General features: G+C 31.8%; 1 protein-coding gene across 2 annotated transcripts; it reads left to right on the top strand.

The window, feature by feature from the left end:
* Positions 1-313: 313 nt before the first annotated feature.
* LOC112715708 (kinase-interacting family protein) lies at positions 314-8,543 on the top strand. Of its 2 annotated transcripts, XM_025767522.3 has the most exons (3): positions 314-526; positions 1,842-2,022; positions 6,928-8,543. In XM_025767522.3, exons 2-3 carry the CDS (start codon positions 1,869-1,871, stop codon positions 8,004-8,006), a joined length of 1,233 nt encoding a protein of 410 aa, XP_025623307.1. In that variant the 5' UTR covers positions 314-526; positions 1,842-1,868; the 3' UTR covers positions 8,007-8,543. The 2 variants fall into 2 exon arrangements, with proteins under 2 accessions (XP_025623307.1, XP_025623308.1); XM_025767523.3 differs by lacking the exons at positions 314-526; positions 1,842-2,022 and adding an exon at positions 6,675-6,841.
* The last annotated feature ends 9,854 nt before the right edge of the window (positions 8,544-18,397 follow it).

Here is an 18,397-nt window from a genome sequence, read left to right as displayed (position 1 = left end):
ATTTATTATATTTTATTATAAACATTTTTTATATTTTAAATATTTTAAAAATTCTTATAAACATTAAATTTGACTTATTACATATAAATAACTTTTATTTAAAAAAGTTCTTATAAATAATACTTTTAATATTTTTATTCATATTAAAAATAATTTCCGAATAAATGTGATAAATTGAATAAAATTATATAGTTGACACCGTACTCCCCAGGTTTTGAGTTATTGCTTTTTCTGACTATTGTTTCTTCCATGTTGGAGTGTATCACTTCCCCACTGATTTCCCCATACCAAACTCACCTCGCTCTTTCTTTTGTAATTTGTCCCACTTTTTTCCAAGGTTCCCTTTCTTCTTTTAGAATCTTCCATTTTTTTTTTAATTTAAAATAATAATAATAATAATAAAAACCTCTTTTTCTTTTCTTTCTTTACTTCAAAACCTCGTTCCACTCCCTCTATTTCTCTCACCAACTCTGTTTTATCACTGTCTTCTCTCTGCTTCCATTTTTCATTTAAGCCGCACTTCACGGTGAGTTTGTCTTTTTTATTTTTGAAATTTATTTTTCCATTAAATTTGTTTTTTCTTCTATTGCATTCTTTTTGTTTTTCCAAATTTATGAGCATTGTTTATAAGAATAACATATGATGATACCCTCTGCATGTAATGTGTATTTTGATAGTTTAATTCCTACTGGCATGTATTTATTTAATTTAACTTTGATGTTTATTGCATGGTTTTGTGATAGTGTGAATCTTTAATGGGTATGTTTAGTTTTTCAAAGGTGATGAACTAATGTTGAAAAGTTTCATGTTTTCTCTCTATTTTCCTCTGTTCTCCGATGTGTTAGCATAATATACAGAGTTGAATGTTTTGTTTTTCTGGGTTTTCCAATTCTTGTTCTCCAGAATTGTTGTTACAATTGTTTGTCAAGAGGTCACATGATCTTCATTGTTTCCCAGGTTAACCGTTGATTTTGAATTGAATTAAAAAAAAAACAAAAAAATAGTTATTAAAAAGATAATATTTTTAAAAAAAATTTAAGAATTTCCCCTTTTTGAAGACAAATTAGAGAATGCCCTGGTTGAAAATGCATTGGGATTTGGTTTATAGCTATATATTCTGAATGTTCAGAGTTCAAACTTCAAACCACACAACCGTTCTCATAAATTCATTAAAAAAAAAACACACAATGTGGCTTTGATCAATGTGAGATCATGATTTATTAATTAATTTTAGGTGCACTACAATGTCCATGGAGATCTGTGCTGTACAATGTCTCTGTGTTTTTTACAATCAGTTAATGTGGTTTTGTAGAATGAACTAATCTTCTTTTAGGTAAATATTCAAGTTTAATTTTCGTCTTAAATTTTAAAAAATTTTAAAATTGAATTAGTTATCTGACATTATATGCCACAAATAAACCTACAAAGATTAGTAGTCATCATATTTCACAATAGAAGTCCAGATTGTGATTTAAAGGAAAGTTTTTTTTGCTAAGATTTTTGCTCTAAATTCTATTTTATAAATTATATATTTTAAAATGGATTAATTGTTATATGGACATATGTTAGCAATTTGCACAATATTTGAGGATAATTTAATAGAAGTAAGTGATATTTTGAACTAGTAAGATTTTCTAGTATACTAAATATAATAATCTATCACTCTTGCTTCTTTTTTGCCCCTTGTGTTGTGCATCTTGTTCTTCTGCCACATGTTTCATTCTTCTTAAATGCAAAAGAACCTCTCTTTTCTGGAAAATAGTCCTATTTTGTTCCCTGAGAAGATTTAGTAGTTGTAGTTGTTGATTCTTTCTCACCAGTTATTATTGTAATGTGTATAGAGTGAGGCAAAAGAAAGTGTGAAATTAATGGAGGGGGTCCCAAACCTTTTGGATATGGGGAAGGAGAAAGTGATTTCAAATGGTACATTGCTATCTTCATCCACAAAAGGGTTTAGAGACAAAAGCATCATCATCACCAACACCAACGTTATACCTTCCTGGTTATTCACCAGCATTTCTGGTATGTATTAAATTCATTGTACCATTCCAAAATTAATATGCATTCAGATCAAGTAATGTTTTCATCTCTCTTCTGAGTAAATATCTCGTTTCTGTGGGGCTTTTTCTCTAACATCATAAAATGGTAATGATTTTTGCATGCCCTACAAAAAAAAGTGAAAAAAAAGATAAGAAATTATTTAAAAATATTTACTGTTACATATTGGAAAAAATTTTGTAGCATCTTTTATTTAATTAAATGATAATAATATTATGATTTTGCTAAGGATTCAAAAACAATAAATTTTTATGAAAACAAAGTTTTAAGTTTCCAATGAAATAAAATACATAAATTTTTATAAAAAAAAGAAATATTTTTAAATTTTTAATAATTTTCCTTAAAATATTTGTTGGTAGAATTCACTACATTAAGCAAAAGTTTAGATAAAATGTGAAGAAGGTATAGACTATAGTATATAGTAAAAGAGTAGCGAATAAAGAAAGTGGTAACGTATTGGTAAGCAATAAATGGAAGAAGGAAGGAAGGAAGAAATTAAAGAAACAAAGGATAGTGAGAAAAAAGGTCTGAATTGAATGTGTTCACATGCAAAGTGGTGAGATTGTTGAAAGAAGTAGTAGTAGTAGTAGTAGTAGTTAGTGTTTGAACGGCAAATGAAATGGAATGGATGATGGAGAAGGAGAACATGAAGAAGTGAACAAGTTAAAAAAGAAGAATCAAATTGATTCAAGATATGTCCCTCTCAACTGTCAAACGTCCAATTCTTCCGTTGGAATTACCAATTATTTACCCTCTTATATTTTGTTTGTTTTCACCCAACACGCGCTTCTTTTACACGCTTCCTTACTATTACTGGAAACTAGAAACTCACATTCATAATTTCTGTCACTTAGACTTAGGAACTAATTTTGAAATCATTAACTAAATTACTAAAATATTCCCATTTAGTGGTTTATAAGTTTATTGATAGTTTAAAGCTCATTATTTATTTTATTTAACTAAAATTTCTCATTGATAATTATCAAAGTTTTTTAACTAAATTTCAAACTTTCTATTTTAAAAGTTATTTTTTATAGTAAATCTCAACTTTGGGTATCTGTATATCTAGTGAATGTACTTTTTAATGTACACGTAATATTGTGTTTAAATGTATAACTATATCTCTCTTATTATATTCATCATATGTTTTTACAATATTATATTACTAGTTACTAATAATTAATTAATTATTAATTTATTTAGTTATTATATATTTCATTTTCATCTGTTTTGGGCTTTTGGCCCTCCAATATCTTGTGTTTTGAGGATTTTTTTATATAAATAAAAAATCATTATTAAAAAAACAAAAAATTAGACAAATTGTGTTTTACAGCCTAATTTGATATAATTTGTATGATTTAGATTGTATTGATATATTTTTATTTTTTTAATTATTTTAACTTTATTCGAATAATTTAAAATTTTAAAATGATTAGCCAAGTACTAATTACTAGGCGAACTTCGCATACTCAGTGGGCAAACTACATGCAATGTTAAGAAAAAAATTGTATCTTAATAAATAATGGTCTCATTTTTTTTCTTGAAATAATATTTTTTTAATTTATAAAAAAAATTCCTGTGTTTTGATTGTGGAGGGAGAAAAGCTTGAAAAGTTGGAAATATAACATTGTGAATGTGGATGTTTTTTTTAAGAGGAAAGTATTATTTTTGTCCTCAACGTTTGGGTAAGTCCTATTTGTGTCTCTAACGTTTAAATCGTCCTATTTGTATCCCTAACGTTTATAAAAGTGATTCAATGTTATCCTATTATCAATTATACTAATAAATCAGATTATTTTTTCAATTATTCTCACTTGGATGTATTCATTTTTAATTAGGTTTCACTTGGATGTGTTTGATTTTAATATTATACCTACTATTGTGTTTAGATTCGATTATGTTTCTAGAAAAGTGAATTATGTAAATGTTGTAGGAATTAGTTTCAACTTTTGATAAGCTATTTTTTGGAGTGGATCATCGATTCTATCCAAGATATTTGTATTCTAACTTCAAGAAGAGATTTTTAAAACTCAAACTAAAGCGTTTATGATGTGTAATTGACGGTAGGATAACATTGAATCACTTTTACAGACGTCAGGGATACAAATAAGACGATTTAAACGTTAGGGACACAAATAGGATTTATCCCAAACGTTGAGAACAAAAACGATAGTTTACTCTTTTTTTAATTTTTCGAAAGATATTGTATGTATTATTTTTATATATAATTTTTGTATATATTTACTTTTTTATTTAAAAGTGTAAAAAATATAAACCATTTATAATGTAAAAAAATTTCTCATTTTTCAAGAGGTGACTGCTGGCAGCAGGTAGGTGTAGTATAACTTTAGCGTTTTTAAATTTGCATTTATAGATTTTGAAGGAAGAGAAAATACAGGAAATCAATGGTGTAAGCGTACAATGTGTACAATGAAGATTTAGGAAGTATTAGAGATATGATCATTAGTGTTACATTGTCCTGTTAGGTTATGCTTTTGGGGTGAGCGGGTTTATGATATGATATTAGAGTTCTAAATCCGAAAAGTTAAAAGTTCAATCTTTGGTGAATCCCAAAATCAACTTATTATCCCTGGTATCCGAATAGTTATTCTGGATAGTATGTGTGATGTTAATTTTATTCATAGACTAAAAATTTAGTACATTATACATATTGTACACTTAAGTCATTGACTCGTCAAAAAGAAAATCTCCAAAACAACCACAAATTGGCTATGGACCGTTGTCTCTGTTGCATAACCCTTTTGTTTTTTTGCTTGGCTTTTCCTTCCATTCTTTCTTTTCAAAATTTGAAACCGCATATGAATATGATATGTTTGACAAAACGACCCATATTATCTTCTCGTACACCACAGTCCACAGTAGTAGACACAGTCACAGCTCACTTTTTCAGTAATGCCTTGTTGCAGTCTATATTTGATTTTCTTGTCATCTCAAATGTCCCACCTTTCCGTTTTACCCTCATATTCCCCTTCCATCTTTTCTTCATTTTGTTACGCTATATTTTACTTTTTAACCTAAATTAATTTAAGTAAAAATTCATGTGTAGTTATTTTTATGTGAAATTAATAATTAAAAATTAGATGATAATTTAATTAAATTTATTAAATTATTTAATAATTTTTTAATTATCAGTTTTATGTAAAGATAACTATATGTAAATCTCTATTTTTAATTTAATTGTTAATGAGCTTATTTGAGTGAACTTTTAAGAAATTTTTTTTAAGTTATTTTTTCTAAAAGATTTTATAGAAATGTAAAATAATTTTATATTTGGATATCTCGTATAAAAAGATCTTTTTATTTATTAATTATGTTTGAGTATAGCTATGTAAAGGTATTTTTTGTCTATTTATTACGTGAAAAATATTTTTTAAAGAAAAAAGATCTTTTAAAAAAATATAAGTACTTGTTTGGACGACATTAAGTTGATAAAAAAAATCTATTTTCAATGAAGAAATTTTTTTTATTTTTTAGCGTGTTTGGTAAATTTCTAGTTGTAAAAGTAATGTAGTTTCTCAAAAAAGATGTTTTTTTTTTTAATTTTTCTAGTGTTTTTACCTTTATTATTAAAATTTACTAAACACGTTAAAAAATAAAAAATATTTTTTATTAAAAAATATTTTTTTATCAATTTAATAGTACCCAAACAAATCCAGTATCTTTTATTCTTGAGATAATTTAATGTATTTAGATACAAATTATATATTAATATATTAAATTATTAGTAAATTAAAAAATAACAAATCATTATTACGAGTAAACAGAAGTAAGAAGAAATCTATAAATTAGAAATTAATCATTTGATTGTTCAAGTTTAACCACATAAATAATACATCAAACAAAATTAAAAGATGAATTTTGCCAACAGTTTTATTGAATTTTGGCCAGCATGTAACCAACAGAGAAAGGTGAGCCATTGGATAAAATCTCATACCAATCTCACACCATCAAATCATCATTGATGGCTAATTAATGGCTAACAATTACAAAAATTGCTGGTCCTTAGCATTGCTCTTTCTTTTCAATCATTTGGAAAACTGAAACTATAAGGATATAGTTAGCAAATACAATGGATATTCTTAAAAAACAAAATGATGACAGACATTTTTTTGTATACGTACAAAAATGATTTTTCTAATGGTAAAATAACTAATTGTAAATTATGAAGGATGAATTTATTATATTTTAAATTTCAGAAAGTTTTTGTTATATGATTTGAGAATTTTGAATGTAATGAAAATATAAAGGACAAAATTGTCCGACAAAGAAATAATTTACTTATAACAGAAAAAAAATTTGAAAAGTGAGAGAAATAGACCTTTTTTTTTTTTCTGGCTAAACCTAAACAGTGGCACATGCACAGTTGTAGTACAAATGAACAATGATGTTGACTCTTGCACCTAAAACTAGAGGCAGAGATACGCAGAGGTACAAGAGTACCATACCCTACCTATATATGCATCATAAAAGAGAAAACTTTCTTCGATATATGACCATAAAGAAGCCACATTTCAATTCAATTCAATTCAATTTTAAATTGGACTTTTTTACTACTTTGCATTATATTTAATGTCCTTGTTGAGTAATCTGTCACTATCTTAGACCTCAATTACTCATCAACCCCATTTGAGATCTCATCTACCCCTATATTACCCTCCACCCCTTTTATTTTTTCTTGGTGAACCCCATTGATTATTAGACCCTTGTTAGAAATTTGTGACCTTTACTTATATATTTGAAGCCATGGAACTTAGTAAATCAGGTAACAAGAGTGTGCATTAACATTATTATTATATTATGATCTTGTGTTAGTTAATGTTTGAATTTGAAACCTTTTGGTGATGGCAGAGTTAGAGGAGAGGATGAAAGTGCTGACAATGGGGACAACAGAAAATGAAGACGAAGAAGTGGGTGACACATTTGCAGAGAGAGCTGAGTCTTATTACCAAAAGAGGCCTCAGTTACTTTCCCTTTTGCAAGATTTATACAATGGCTACATCACTTTATCTGATAGGTACATTCAAACACTTGCAAAGCAGAAACAACAGCAAAACTTGAATCACCACCACCACCATAGCAGGCACTCTTCACAGGTTTCAACACTTGATGGAGGAGGGTTTTCTGACCAAGAAGAAAGTAGCATTGGGGTAACAAGCAATGCTGATTATTCGGATACCGAAAGCGCGATCTCGTACCAACCACAATCCAATGTGGTGAAGTTGAAGCATGTGAATTCAAGCATGAGTCCAATTCTTGATCTTGATGTCATTGTTGCTGAGCTTGTGATGAAGAATGTGGAGTGTGATGTGATGGTTCATGAGGTTGGTGCAATGGAGAGGAAGTACTGCGAATCATCGCGGAAGAACGAGCTTCAGAAGAGTCTACTTGAGGTTTTGGAGTCTGAGAGGCTTGTTTTGTTGAATGAGAATGCTAGTTTGAGTTATAGGGTGAACACATTGGTGGAGGAGAACAAGGAACTTGTGTCCGAATCGGCTTTCGTGAAGCGCAAGGCAGGGGAATTGGCGAAATGTGTGCTCAAGATGAGGGAGGATCATAGAGTGTTTATGCTGCATAGGAAGATTGAGGATCTTCAGGCTCAGATTCATGGATTGGAGAAGAGGAACAAGGAGTATTATGAGAGGCTTCTCAAGAGAGATAACAACAATGGTGTTGGTGATAATGGAGTATGCAAAGGGAATAAGAACAATGATGTTGGTGGCAATGGAATATCTTTGGAGGTTCGTGTTCTCAGAAGGTTCAAGTGGAAAGATGTTGGAAGTGTTTCTTCTTCTTCTTCTACTGGTTCTGTTTCTGGAAGGAGCTTTGATGATCTCAAGAAGAATAAGAATAAGAAAGGAACTAGTTTGTGGAAGAAGCTCAAGAACATGGACTTGATTCTCTGTGGGATGAATCCAACATGTGCTTGATCCCAAGCTTTCACACTTGCCATTGGTTTGCGTTTTCATTCAGTTTTTCTGCTTTCAAAATTCTATGGAGGAAAAAGAGAAAAAAAATATTTCACTTGTTTTTTCTTCATTTTTCTTTGTTGAATCTTGAAAATAGAAAATATTAAAAATGAAAACGCAAATTTAATGCAATTAAAGTACCAAATTAACCCTCCCAAGATTATTGGCCTAATATAGTTTCTTAGAATTTAGAAACTATAATCTTGGAGACTGGTTTGATAGTTTACTTAGAATCAAAATATGTATACTTTTTGGTTCTTTTACAAAATGTACTTACTTATTAGTGTTAACAAGCCTTGATGTATATTCCAATGTGAGGTCTATGAGTACCTCTTAGCTAAAGTTAATCCATAATGATTAAACTAATTGTAGATTAGGGAACATTATATTAGAGGCAATGCTTTTTTGCCTCTACTATTTATTAGCTTATCTAATTGTGCTATTGCTGTTTATTTTGCTCAGGACTCTTATAAATGCAGAAGATCCATGCTTGTTGAATGATGTAACGCGTATATAATAGTTGAAGCATCAACTTCTTAACATTTTATTTTATCTAAAATTATTGGTTCTCAGCCATGTTTTGCGTATGTTGTTACTTGTTCATATTAGGTTTCTTTCATTCAGATCTTCCAATGAAATTTTAAAATTGTCATGATAGGATTAGCTTAGCTCGAACAGAAATATATCGGGTAGATTGAGTTATTAAATGGTTGATGTTTGAATTTATTATCGTCTAAATTTGGTGGGGTCAGTTATTGATATTTGGTACGGGCTTGTTACACATACGGGCTTGTTACACATACAAACAAAAAGGTCTTACAAGTTTTACAAGTTCTCAGCCCACACATCATTCACACGTGCACTCATCTCAGTTTGAATGGAGCGTAAATTGCACGTGTCCCACTCAAACGGTTTCTCTTCGCAAATAGCGCTCCTTAATGGCGCACTCTTCCACTTCTCCAACCCGTTTGAAGAAAACACAAACCGTCCATTTTCGAGCAACATTCCAAACTGCAGAGATAGCACTCGTCGCGAAGATCAGAACTCTCCATCAACACAACATAGAACTCTCGATCAACAATCTCCAGAAAAAACGAAGTTATAATACTCAAGGTACGTTACGTTACTACTTTACTCATATTCTATATTTTCCAGATTTCGAAAACGAAGAACTAGGTTTTACTGTTCTTCTACACTCTTCTAGGTTTTACTGTTCTTCTACGTTTTTCTAGGTTTTACAGTTTTTAATGTTCTACTTGTTCTAGGTTTTAATGTTATTCTTGGTTCTAGATTATACTGTTCTTCTTAGTTGTTCTAGGTGTTACTGTTCTTGTTGTTCTAGTTCTTCTGGTAATTGATTTTTGGAAGTATATTGCTTGATTTAATGGGTGTATATGGAGTATTTTGTTGGATGTATATTTCTGAACTGATATACTGTAGTATAGTGATCACTTGCAACTGTTCTAATATTTGCTTGTCCATGGGTGTATATTGCTTCACCTTGTAATGTTGCTTGACGTTGTATATTAATGCATGTTTGAGTAATATCTTACTGATATCTATGGGTGTATCTGACTCATATCTATGGGTGTATGTGAATCATATATATGGGTGTATCTGAATCATATGTATAGGTGTATCTTACTGATATCTATGGGTGTATCTGACTGATATCTATGGGGGTATCTGATTCATATCTATGGGTGTATCTGACTCATATCTATGGGTGTATCTGGCTCATATCTATGGGTGTATCTTATTGATATTTATGGGTGTATTTTTCATTTCAGAAACAATGGCAGCCAGAAACCAAGCTAGAAAAAATGTAAGAACAAATATATGTCTTAGACAAAATCAGTTTTATATAATAGAAATGTATCTGACTATAATTTTGCTGTTCTTCTACGTTCTTCTAGGTTTTACTCTTCTTCTTGTTCTAGGTCTCATTTTACAGTTTTTAATGTTCTACTTGTTTTAGGTTTTACTGTTATTCTTGGTTCTAGGTTATATTGTTCTTCTTAGTTGTTCTAGGTGTTACTGTTGTTGTTGTTCTAGTTCTTCTCGTAACTGATTTTTGGAAGTATATTGCGTAATTTGTTGGGTGTATATAGCATAATTTGTTGGGTTTATATTTCTGAACTGATATACTGTAATATAGTAAACAGTTGCAACTATTCTAATATTTGCTTGTCCATGGGTGTATATTGCTTGACCTTGTAATGTTGCTTGACCTTGTATATTAATGCATGTTTGAGTGGTATCTGACTGATATCTATGGGTGTATCTGACTTATATCTATGGGTGTATCTGACTAATATCTATGGGTGTATCTTACTGATATCTATGGGTGTATTTTTCATTTCAGAAAAAATGGCAGGCAGAAACCAAGCTGGAAAAAATGTAAGAACAAATATATATCTTAGATGAAATCAGTTTTATATAATAGAAATATGTCTGACTATAATTTTGCTTTGTTTACAGCAAATCAAAGACCTTAAGTGTGCAACCCATTTGTTAAATGAGAAATTCAGAAACATGAGCAAGGAGAAGAAAACAATTGTTATGGATTTGGGATTTGCTGGTCTGATGCACATCCCGCCACTGATTAATGCAAACGAATACACAACTTACACCCAAGTGTCAGATAGATTCTAAGGATATTGACACTGATTAATGTAATAAATTGAACACATGCTATAAAAATTTGCCAATTATGAGTAAAATTCTCTCTACTGTATTCAAAATGTCTGAATTACAGGTACAATAATATGAAGAAAAATATCAAACCAAATATACACCCATGACCTGACATTTTTTACACCCAAAGAAAGTTGAATATACACCCAAAATTCTATCCCCCAGATGCTTTATCCCTAAAACCCTAAACCTTAAACCCTAAACCCTAAACCCTAAACCCTAAAACCCTAAACCCTAAACCATAAACCTAAAACCTAAACCCTAAACCCTAAAAACCTAAACCATAAACCCTAAAACCATAAACACTAAACCCTAAACCCTAAATGCTAAACCCTAAACCCTAAACCCTAAACCCTAAATCCTAAAACCCAAAACCAAATGTCTGAATTACAGGTACTATAATATGAAGGAAAACATCAACCAAATATACACCCATGACCTGACAATTTTTACACCTAAATAAAGTTGAATATACACCCAAAATTCTATCCCCCTGATACTTTATCCCTAAAATCCTGAACCCTAAATCATAAACCCTAAACTCTAAAAACTAAACCATAAATCCTAAACCCTAAAACCCTAAACCCTAAACCCTAAACCCTAAACCATAAACCCTAAAATCCTAAAACCCTAAACCCTTACACCCTAAAACCTAAAACCCTAAAACCTAAAACCCTAAACCCTAAAACCATAATAAAAAAAATAATATTTTATAACATCAACAGCATGTGAAATATATATATGTATATATATGTAAAATGTGAAACACAAGAAAATTCACAAAAATACACCTAAAACAATAGTGTTTTTACACTCATATTCTGTAACTATACACCCAAAGAGTTATGCGCTGCTGCTGGTACCCTGAACTGATAATTCATAACACGTCCTTGAGCATCTCTGCTTAGTTTCCTATGCTGTTTGAGCATCTCTGCTTTACTTAGACAGCAAGGGTGTGAATGATCCAGCACAACCTTTGAAATGATCCAAGCAACAACATCCTTCAATGTGTGTATATAAATTCTTGCAGGACAGTTTAAACCGACTGTCGAATTCGTCTTCTCGGTCAGAGATATTTTAGATTTTTATTTTTCCTCTCTGCTACATGTAATCAATTTATTCTTAATCTCGTTTTCCTTCCTATTTGTCCTCCGAACTCTTGTAGAAAAATCTGCAGCCTTGGCATAGTTCCTGTAAAATTTTCCAGCATCTTCAAGGGTGGTAAAGGTCATTCCAACCTTGGGAACAAACTGGTCATCAATAACAGAGAGAGGCTGCAGAATACACCATCTCAAAAACTAAAAATACACCCAATCATGTCTGATATAATACACCCAAACGACAACAATTCAACTAAAATAACAAAAAAAGCCATAAACTGTAAATACACCCACACTTTCCCCCTAAAATATACCAAAAAATTCTGATCTACACCCGAGCGTCTGCTATAAATTGCAGATAATTAATCAAAACTAATATATTAGATTCAATCCACAGATTTATGTTCACACGTTAATTTCACAGTCAATATTCATGAATTAGTCAGCTACACAATGCTATACAAATAACTACAATAAAATTCAGAGTAATCGTATGTAAATCAAACCTCAGGAACTTTGTTATATTCAAATTCATAATCCACTTCGCCCTGATTCAGCTGACAATCTGAGGTTGAATCATCCATTATTTTCAAAACGAGTTCAAATTTTGATTTCAGAAATAAAAAAATCGAAGAGAAAACGAAGCTAGAGTTACAGAGAGAGGAACTCACGTCAATGACGAAGAACAAACCAGTGAGAAAGTAAGAAAAAAGAACGAAGAACGAAGAAATTTAGAAAGAAGGAGAACGAAGAAGGAAACGCGGGATCTGTTATATAGCGTGTGTAAGGGACGTAATACTAGGAGCACATTTTGGGGGTTAGTGGTTAATTGACTTGTAATGCTTACAAGCCCTAATCACTTGTATGCAGAGCTTTTCCGTATTTGGTATTAGTTGATACTTTTTTATTTTGTTTGGTAGATTGACTGATACTGTTAATTACATAATTATGTTTCATGTTTGAAATTTTCACTATGAAAATAAATGGGATCTTTAGTAATCGTTTTTTTATGGTTTAAAAAAAATTATCCAAATCAGGGCTCAGTTTTTTTATATAATATACTAATGTGTGTTATTCAATGATATTTGATTAGTATTGTATATTACTCTACTATGGATTTGTTTCAATTTTTTGAACGAAACAAAATGTCTTCAACGTTTTGTGGGAGGGTGATTTTTTTAATAAACAAAGTAAAACGACGTCGATGGATTGCATAAGTTGTTTTTTTTAAATTTTGCATGGAGAAAACGTCAGCGACTCATTGTATATTTATTTATTTTTTAATTATCACAAAGGAAAACGTCAGTGACATTTTGCTTGAAGACATGTTTTTAACTTATTTTTTTATCAAAACGTTGTTGATGTATTGCAAATAAGTAAAAATGTTAATGATGTTTTGTGAAAATGTCAGCGACGTTTTGTGTTGGGGAGAATAAAAAAATATAAAAGTAATTATAAAAGAAGTTCTGGACTGTGTTAAACCGTGAAATGGAGTACGAGAGTAAAGTTAATAAAAGTGAAGTAATGAGAGCTTTGTTCTACAAAATATTCTCAATTTGAGAGAGTGAAAAAAATTCGTGAGTGAATGTGATGAGTGTATGAAATGGAGGGTTATATTAGTTTAAAAATATACTACAATGGTCATATTTTATCTCATACACATGAAGGCGTGAGTTTTTTATGTGAGAATCTATGTGTTATTGTTGTTCCTCTTTCAATAACATATGAAGGACTTAAGAGTATACTTTCTCAAACTGTAGATCATCAAGTGCAAAAAAGAGTCATAAATATTCTGTATAGGCAGCCTGTGCTAATATTTGGTGGTTTCGGCCAATTTCAAATAATGCATGTGACTGATGAAGCTAGTATGTAGAGAAAGTTTTTTACCTATCATCAAACTAGAGCACATGCCTCACTTATCGAGTTGTATGTTGAGTTCAAAGAAATCGATGATGTTGACTTTCCAGAAAGAAACATAGACTAGGTGGGTTATAATACTGAAAGCGATTAAGAGTGTGAAGGTAATTATGAAGTTGTTGGTCCAACTAAAGATGTAAAGGAAGATGAGATAATGATTGAAAGAGATGTGGCAGATGTTGCAAATGCACTAACCGGACAACATCCATCTGGAGAGCCATCTTTTATGCATGCTTTGAATCTTGATATCATACATGCACCGAAATTTCCTGAATACGTCAATATAGGTAATTTTGTTGTTGTTGTTCACTTTTTTAATATTAGTAATATTATTATTTGTTTTGCTTTTAGGTTAGTATTTTTTATTTTTTAAATTGTTATTACTATTTATTGTTGTCATTATTATTATTAATAATAGACTATTATTTTGATTTATTTTTATTTTATTATTGGTGTAGCCCCAACTTTTGTAGCTGACGGTGAATTTGCTGTTGGAATGGAGTTTAACTCTAGAGAGACTATTATTGCATCAGTTAAACAGTATACCATTAGAAGAGGAGTTAATTATAGGGTATATGAATCAGAACCAACAACACTTTATGCTAAATGCGTACAGTACGGAACAAGTTATGATTGACTTATCAGAGTTGGTCTTATGAAAAGACAGTATTGTTGGGTGATAAGGAGGTACAATAATAGTCACATATACACCAGAAGTACCATATCTTAGGATCATGCTAAACTAGACTCTGATATAATTGCAGAAGTGATAAAGCCATTAGTTGAAGCTGACCCGTCCATAAAGGTGAAATTTGTCATTGCTGAAGTGCAATCGAAATTCAACTACACGATAAGTTATCACAAAGTATGGTTGGTGGTGGACGAAATTGTGATCATCAATGTTGTACTCTTTGTTTTTGTATAGAATGTATTCCATTAATGGCTCTTTGCTATGTGTGGACACAACTCCATTCAACTAACCAGCAAGTGTACTGGGTCGTCCAAGTAATAAGCCTTACGTGAGTAAGGGTCGATCCCACAGAGATTGTTGGTATGAAGCAAGCTATGGTCATCTTGTAAATCTCAGTCAGGCGGATTATAATTGATTATGGATTTTCGAATAATAATAAATAATAAGCAGGAAATAAAGATAAATAACATAGGATAGAAATACTTATGTAAATTAATGGTGGGAATTTCAGATAAGCGTATGGAGATACTGTGCCCTTTCTTTTTCTACTTTCCTACTTCTCCCTTCAATCCTTCTTACTCCTTTCCATGGCAAGCTGTATGTAGGGCATCACCGTTGTCAATGGCTACATCGCATCCTCTCAGTGAAAAAGGTCCAAATGCTCTGTCACAGCACGGCTAATCATCTGTCGGTTCTCAATCAGGTTAGAATAGAATCCCTTGATTCTTTTGCGTCTGTCACTAACGCCCAGCCTTCAGGAGTTTGAAGCTCGTCACAGTCATTCAATCCCAGAATCCTACTCGGAATACCACAGACAAGGTTTAGACTTTCTGGATTCTCATGAATGCCGCCATCAATCTAGCTTATACCACGAAGATTCTGTTTAAGGAATCTAAGAGATACGCGCCCGGCCTAAGGTAGAACGGAAGTGGTTGTCAATCACGCGCGTTCATAGGTGAGAATGATGATGAGTGTCACGGATCATCACATTCATCAAGTTGAAGTGCAACGAATATTTTAGAATAGGAATAAAGAGAATTGAATAGAAAATAGTAGTAATTGCATTAAAACTTGAGGTACAGCAGAGCTCCACACCCTTAATCTATGGTGTGTAGAAACTCCACCGTTGAAAATACATAAGTGAAAGGTTCAGGCATGGCCGAATGGCCAGCCACCCAAAACGTGATCAATAGTCTTCTAAGATGAAGAATAAAACAAAACTGAGACCAAAGATGTCTAATATAATAGTAAATTATCCTATTTATACTAGACTAGTTACTAGGGTTTACATGAGTAAGTAATTGATGCATAAATCCACTTCCGGGGCCCACTTGGTGCGTGTTTGGGCTGAGATTGATCTATCCATGAGCTGAGGCTTCTTTTGGAGTTGAACGCCAAGTTGCAACGTGTTTTGGGCGTTCAACTCCGGTTCGTGACGTGTTTCTGGCGTTTTACTCCAGACAGCAGCATGAAACTGGCGTTGAGCGCCAGTTTACGTCGTCAATTTCCGAATAAAGTATGGACTATTATATATTGCTGGAAAGCTCTGGATGTCTACTTTCCAACGCTATTGAGAGCGCGCCATTTGGAGTTCTGTATCTCCAGAAAACCCATTTCGAGTGTAGGGAGGTCAGATTCCAACAGCATCAGCAGTCCTTTGTCAGCCTCATTTTCAGAGTTTTGATCAAGTCCCTCAATTTCAGCCAGAAATTACCTGAAATCACAGAAAAACACACAAACTCATAGTGAAGTCCAGAAATATAAATTTAACATAAAAAGTAATGAAAACATCCCTAAAAGTAGCTTGAACATGCTAAAAACTACCTAAAAACAATGCCAAAAAGCGTATAAATTATCCGCTCATCAGTTGGCCAAGCAAAAGGCAGTGGAGAAAATATTTGGTGGGTGGGAATCTTCATATAAAACTTTGCCACATGGTTTGAAGCAATGGTTGCAAAAGAACCATCAGCAGCTGTTGAGTACGAAACTGCATATGACTATCGAGGGGATGAGTTAGTTGAGGATCTCCGGATTCTGACACGAGTCTTTTGGGCTTTCTACCCATGCATTAAAGCATTCAGATGTTGCAAGCCAGCGGTTCAGATTGACGGCACACATTTATATAGAAAGTATAAAAGAGCTCTTTTAGTTGCAGTATCACAAGATGGCAATGGAAATATTGTGCCTCTTGCATTTGCCATAATCGAAGGTGAGATTGCCGATGTCTGGCACTTTTTTCTTAACCATTTCCGAACACATGTAGTTAATCGGGATGACGTTGTCCTTATCTCTGATCGACACGAGTCAATCATTTCAGCTGTGGGTCGTAGTAATGGAGCATGGGAATATCCGAGAGCTATTCACATGTTTTGCATCCGACACATAGCATCCAAATTTTTTAGGAGTTTCAAGGCACCACTCCAGCAGAAGCTAATTGTCAACATTGGCTATTCTAGAACAATGCGTGAATTCAATACGCATTACCAACATTGGCTTTTTTATAGTGCTCAGTGGTGGGTTGATAATCATTTCACCTGCCATATCATGTTCATATTAGAAAATAATTAATACAGAAAAATAACAAAATTGACAATTTAGTTAAATATCATCTGCGAGCGAGTGGAAAGCTGGTATCCACTGGCAGAGGCCCTATTATCGGCATTCGTAACTAGGCCCACAAAAGGAGCAATGCCAGAGGACCATCCATATCCTTGCAATCATATCTCGATGCCCGACATAATGATCGATACATGTGCGCAAGGCAAGCAGAACGCCAACTAAACTTATGAATTTGAGAAAAGTCACGAAGCAACGACAAATACTTCCAGTGCACAGAGATTCCAAACTTGTCACTAAATAACATCGTACTAAATAGACACATTATGTGACATTTCACATAAATTTTCTTACTTACTTGATCAATCAAACGTTGGCACTGCTTTAGGGTGTAGAACCATGCCAACTTGATTCCGCTTCTCCTATGGTCGTTCGACCCAGGAGCAACACTAAATTAGGCCAAGCATTCGTTTTCTAACCCACTTGTACTATGATCGGTTGATCCAGTCACCGAAAAACCGTTAGTTCGGAATCCAAGAATCATTGCGATGTCCTCCAAAGTGATCGTGCACTCACCATATGAAAGATGAAACATGTGCGTTTCCGGACGCCACCTTTCAACAAGTGCGTCTACAGTCGGCCAATGAGAGACGATCCTTCCAATTTGAAAAACATAATAGAACCCGTTCGCTCTCAGTTGTTCTTCCACTCTATTATCATATGAGTATTTGGTATAAGTGTCTCATGTGCAAATTTCTTGAATCCTTGAAAACAAAAATTAATCATTAATAGTAAATCACTATATCAAGTTCATGACTGCTATTATATTCAACACTTACTAAATCACTACATATTCTAATAATTGATGATTATTAAACAAATTACTAATTATTAATTACTACAGTAAACACAAAAATTACTTACATATATAAGACATCGAATATATTTTATAATATGGTTTTCAGCACGTATTATGTCTCATTTTTTCATCTTTCACTTTTTAAACTCTGCATTAGAAAGAACATATTTGAATAATTAAAATATTTTTCTAAAAAATATTCGAAATGAATAAAAATTTATTATTAATATATCTTTAATAATTCTATTTTTTTATTAAAAAACATTCCAAAATTAAACCAAAATTAATATATCCTAAAAATTAATAGTAATAAAAGTAACGTAACTATAATTAATTCTATTTTCTAATAATAGTTCAGATTTAACTATAAGATATTTCAACTAAAACTAACATCACTAAAAATATGAATTAATAATAATTGAAACTAATGTTTTCTATAAAATAAAAAATTAAAATAATTATTAAATAATTCTATTTTAAATACTTTTTATAATAATTCAGATTTAATTAAAATATTTCAAGCAAAACTAAA

This window comes from Arachis hypogaea, chromosome 10 (assembly GCF_003086295.3).
Source record: "Arachis hypogaea cultivar Tifrunner chromosome 10, arahy.Tifrunner.gnm2.J5K5, whole genome shotgun sequence".
Lineage (NCBI taxonomy): Eukaryota > Viridiplantae > Streptophyta > Magnoliopsida > Fabales > Fabaceae > Arachis > Arachis hypogaea.
This window is presented reverse-complemented; position numbering and strand designations above follow the sequence as displayed.

What these genes read in the sequence shown, in the direction of transcription:
- LOC112715708 (XM_025767522.3), top strand. Translation starts at nt 1,869, where the DNA reads ATGGAGGGGGTCCCAAACCTTTTGGATATGGGGAAGGAGAAAGTGATT. An exon ending in GTTATTCACCAGCATTTCTG is followed by an intron (nt 2,023 to 6,927) that starts GTATGTATTAAA and finishes TGGTGATGGCAG; the next exon opens with AGTTAGAGGAGAGGATGAAA.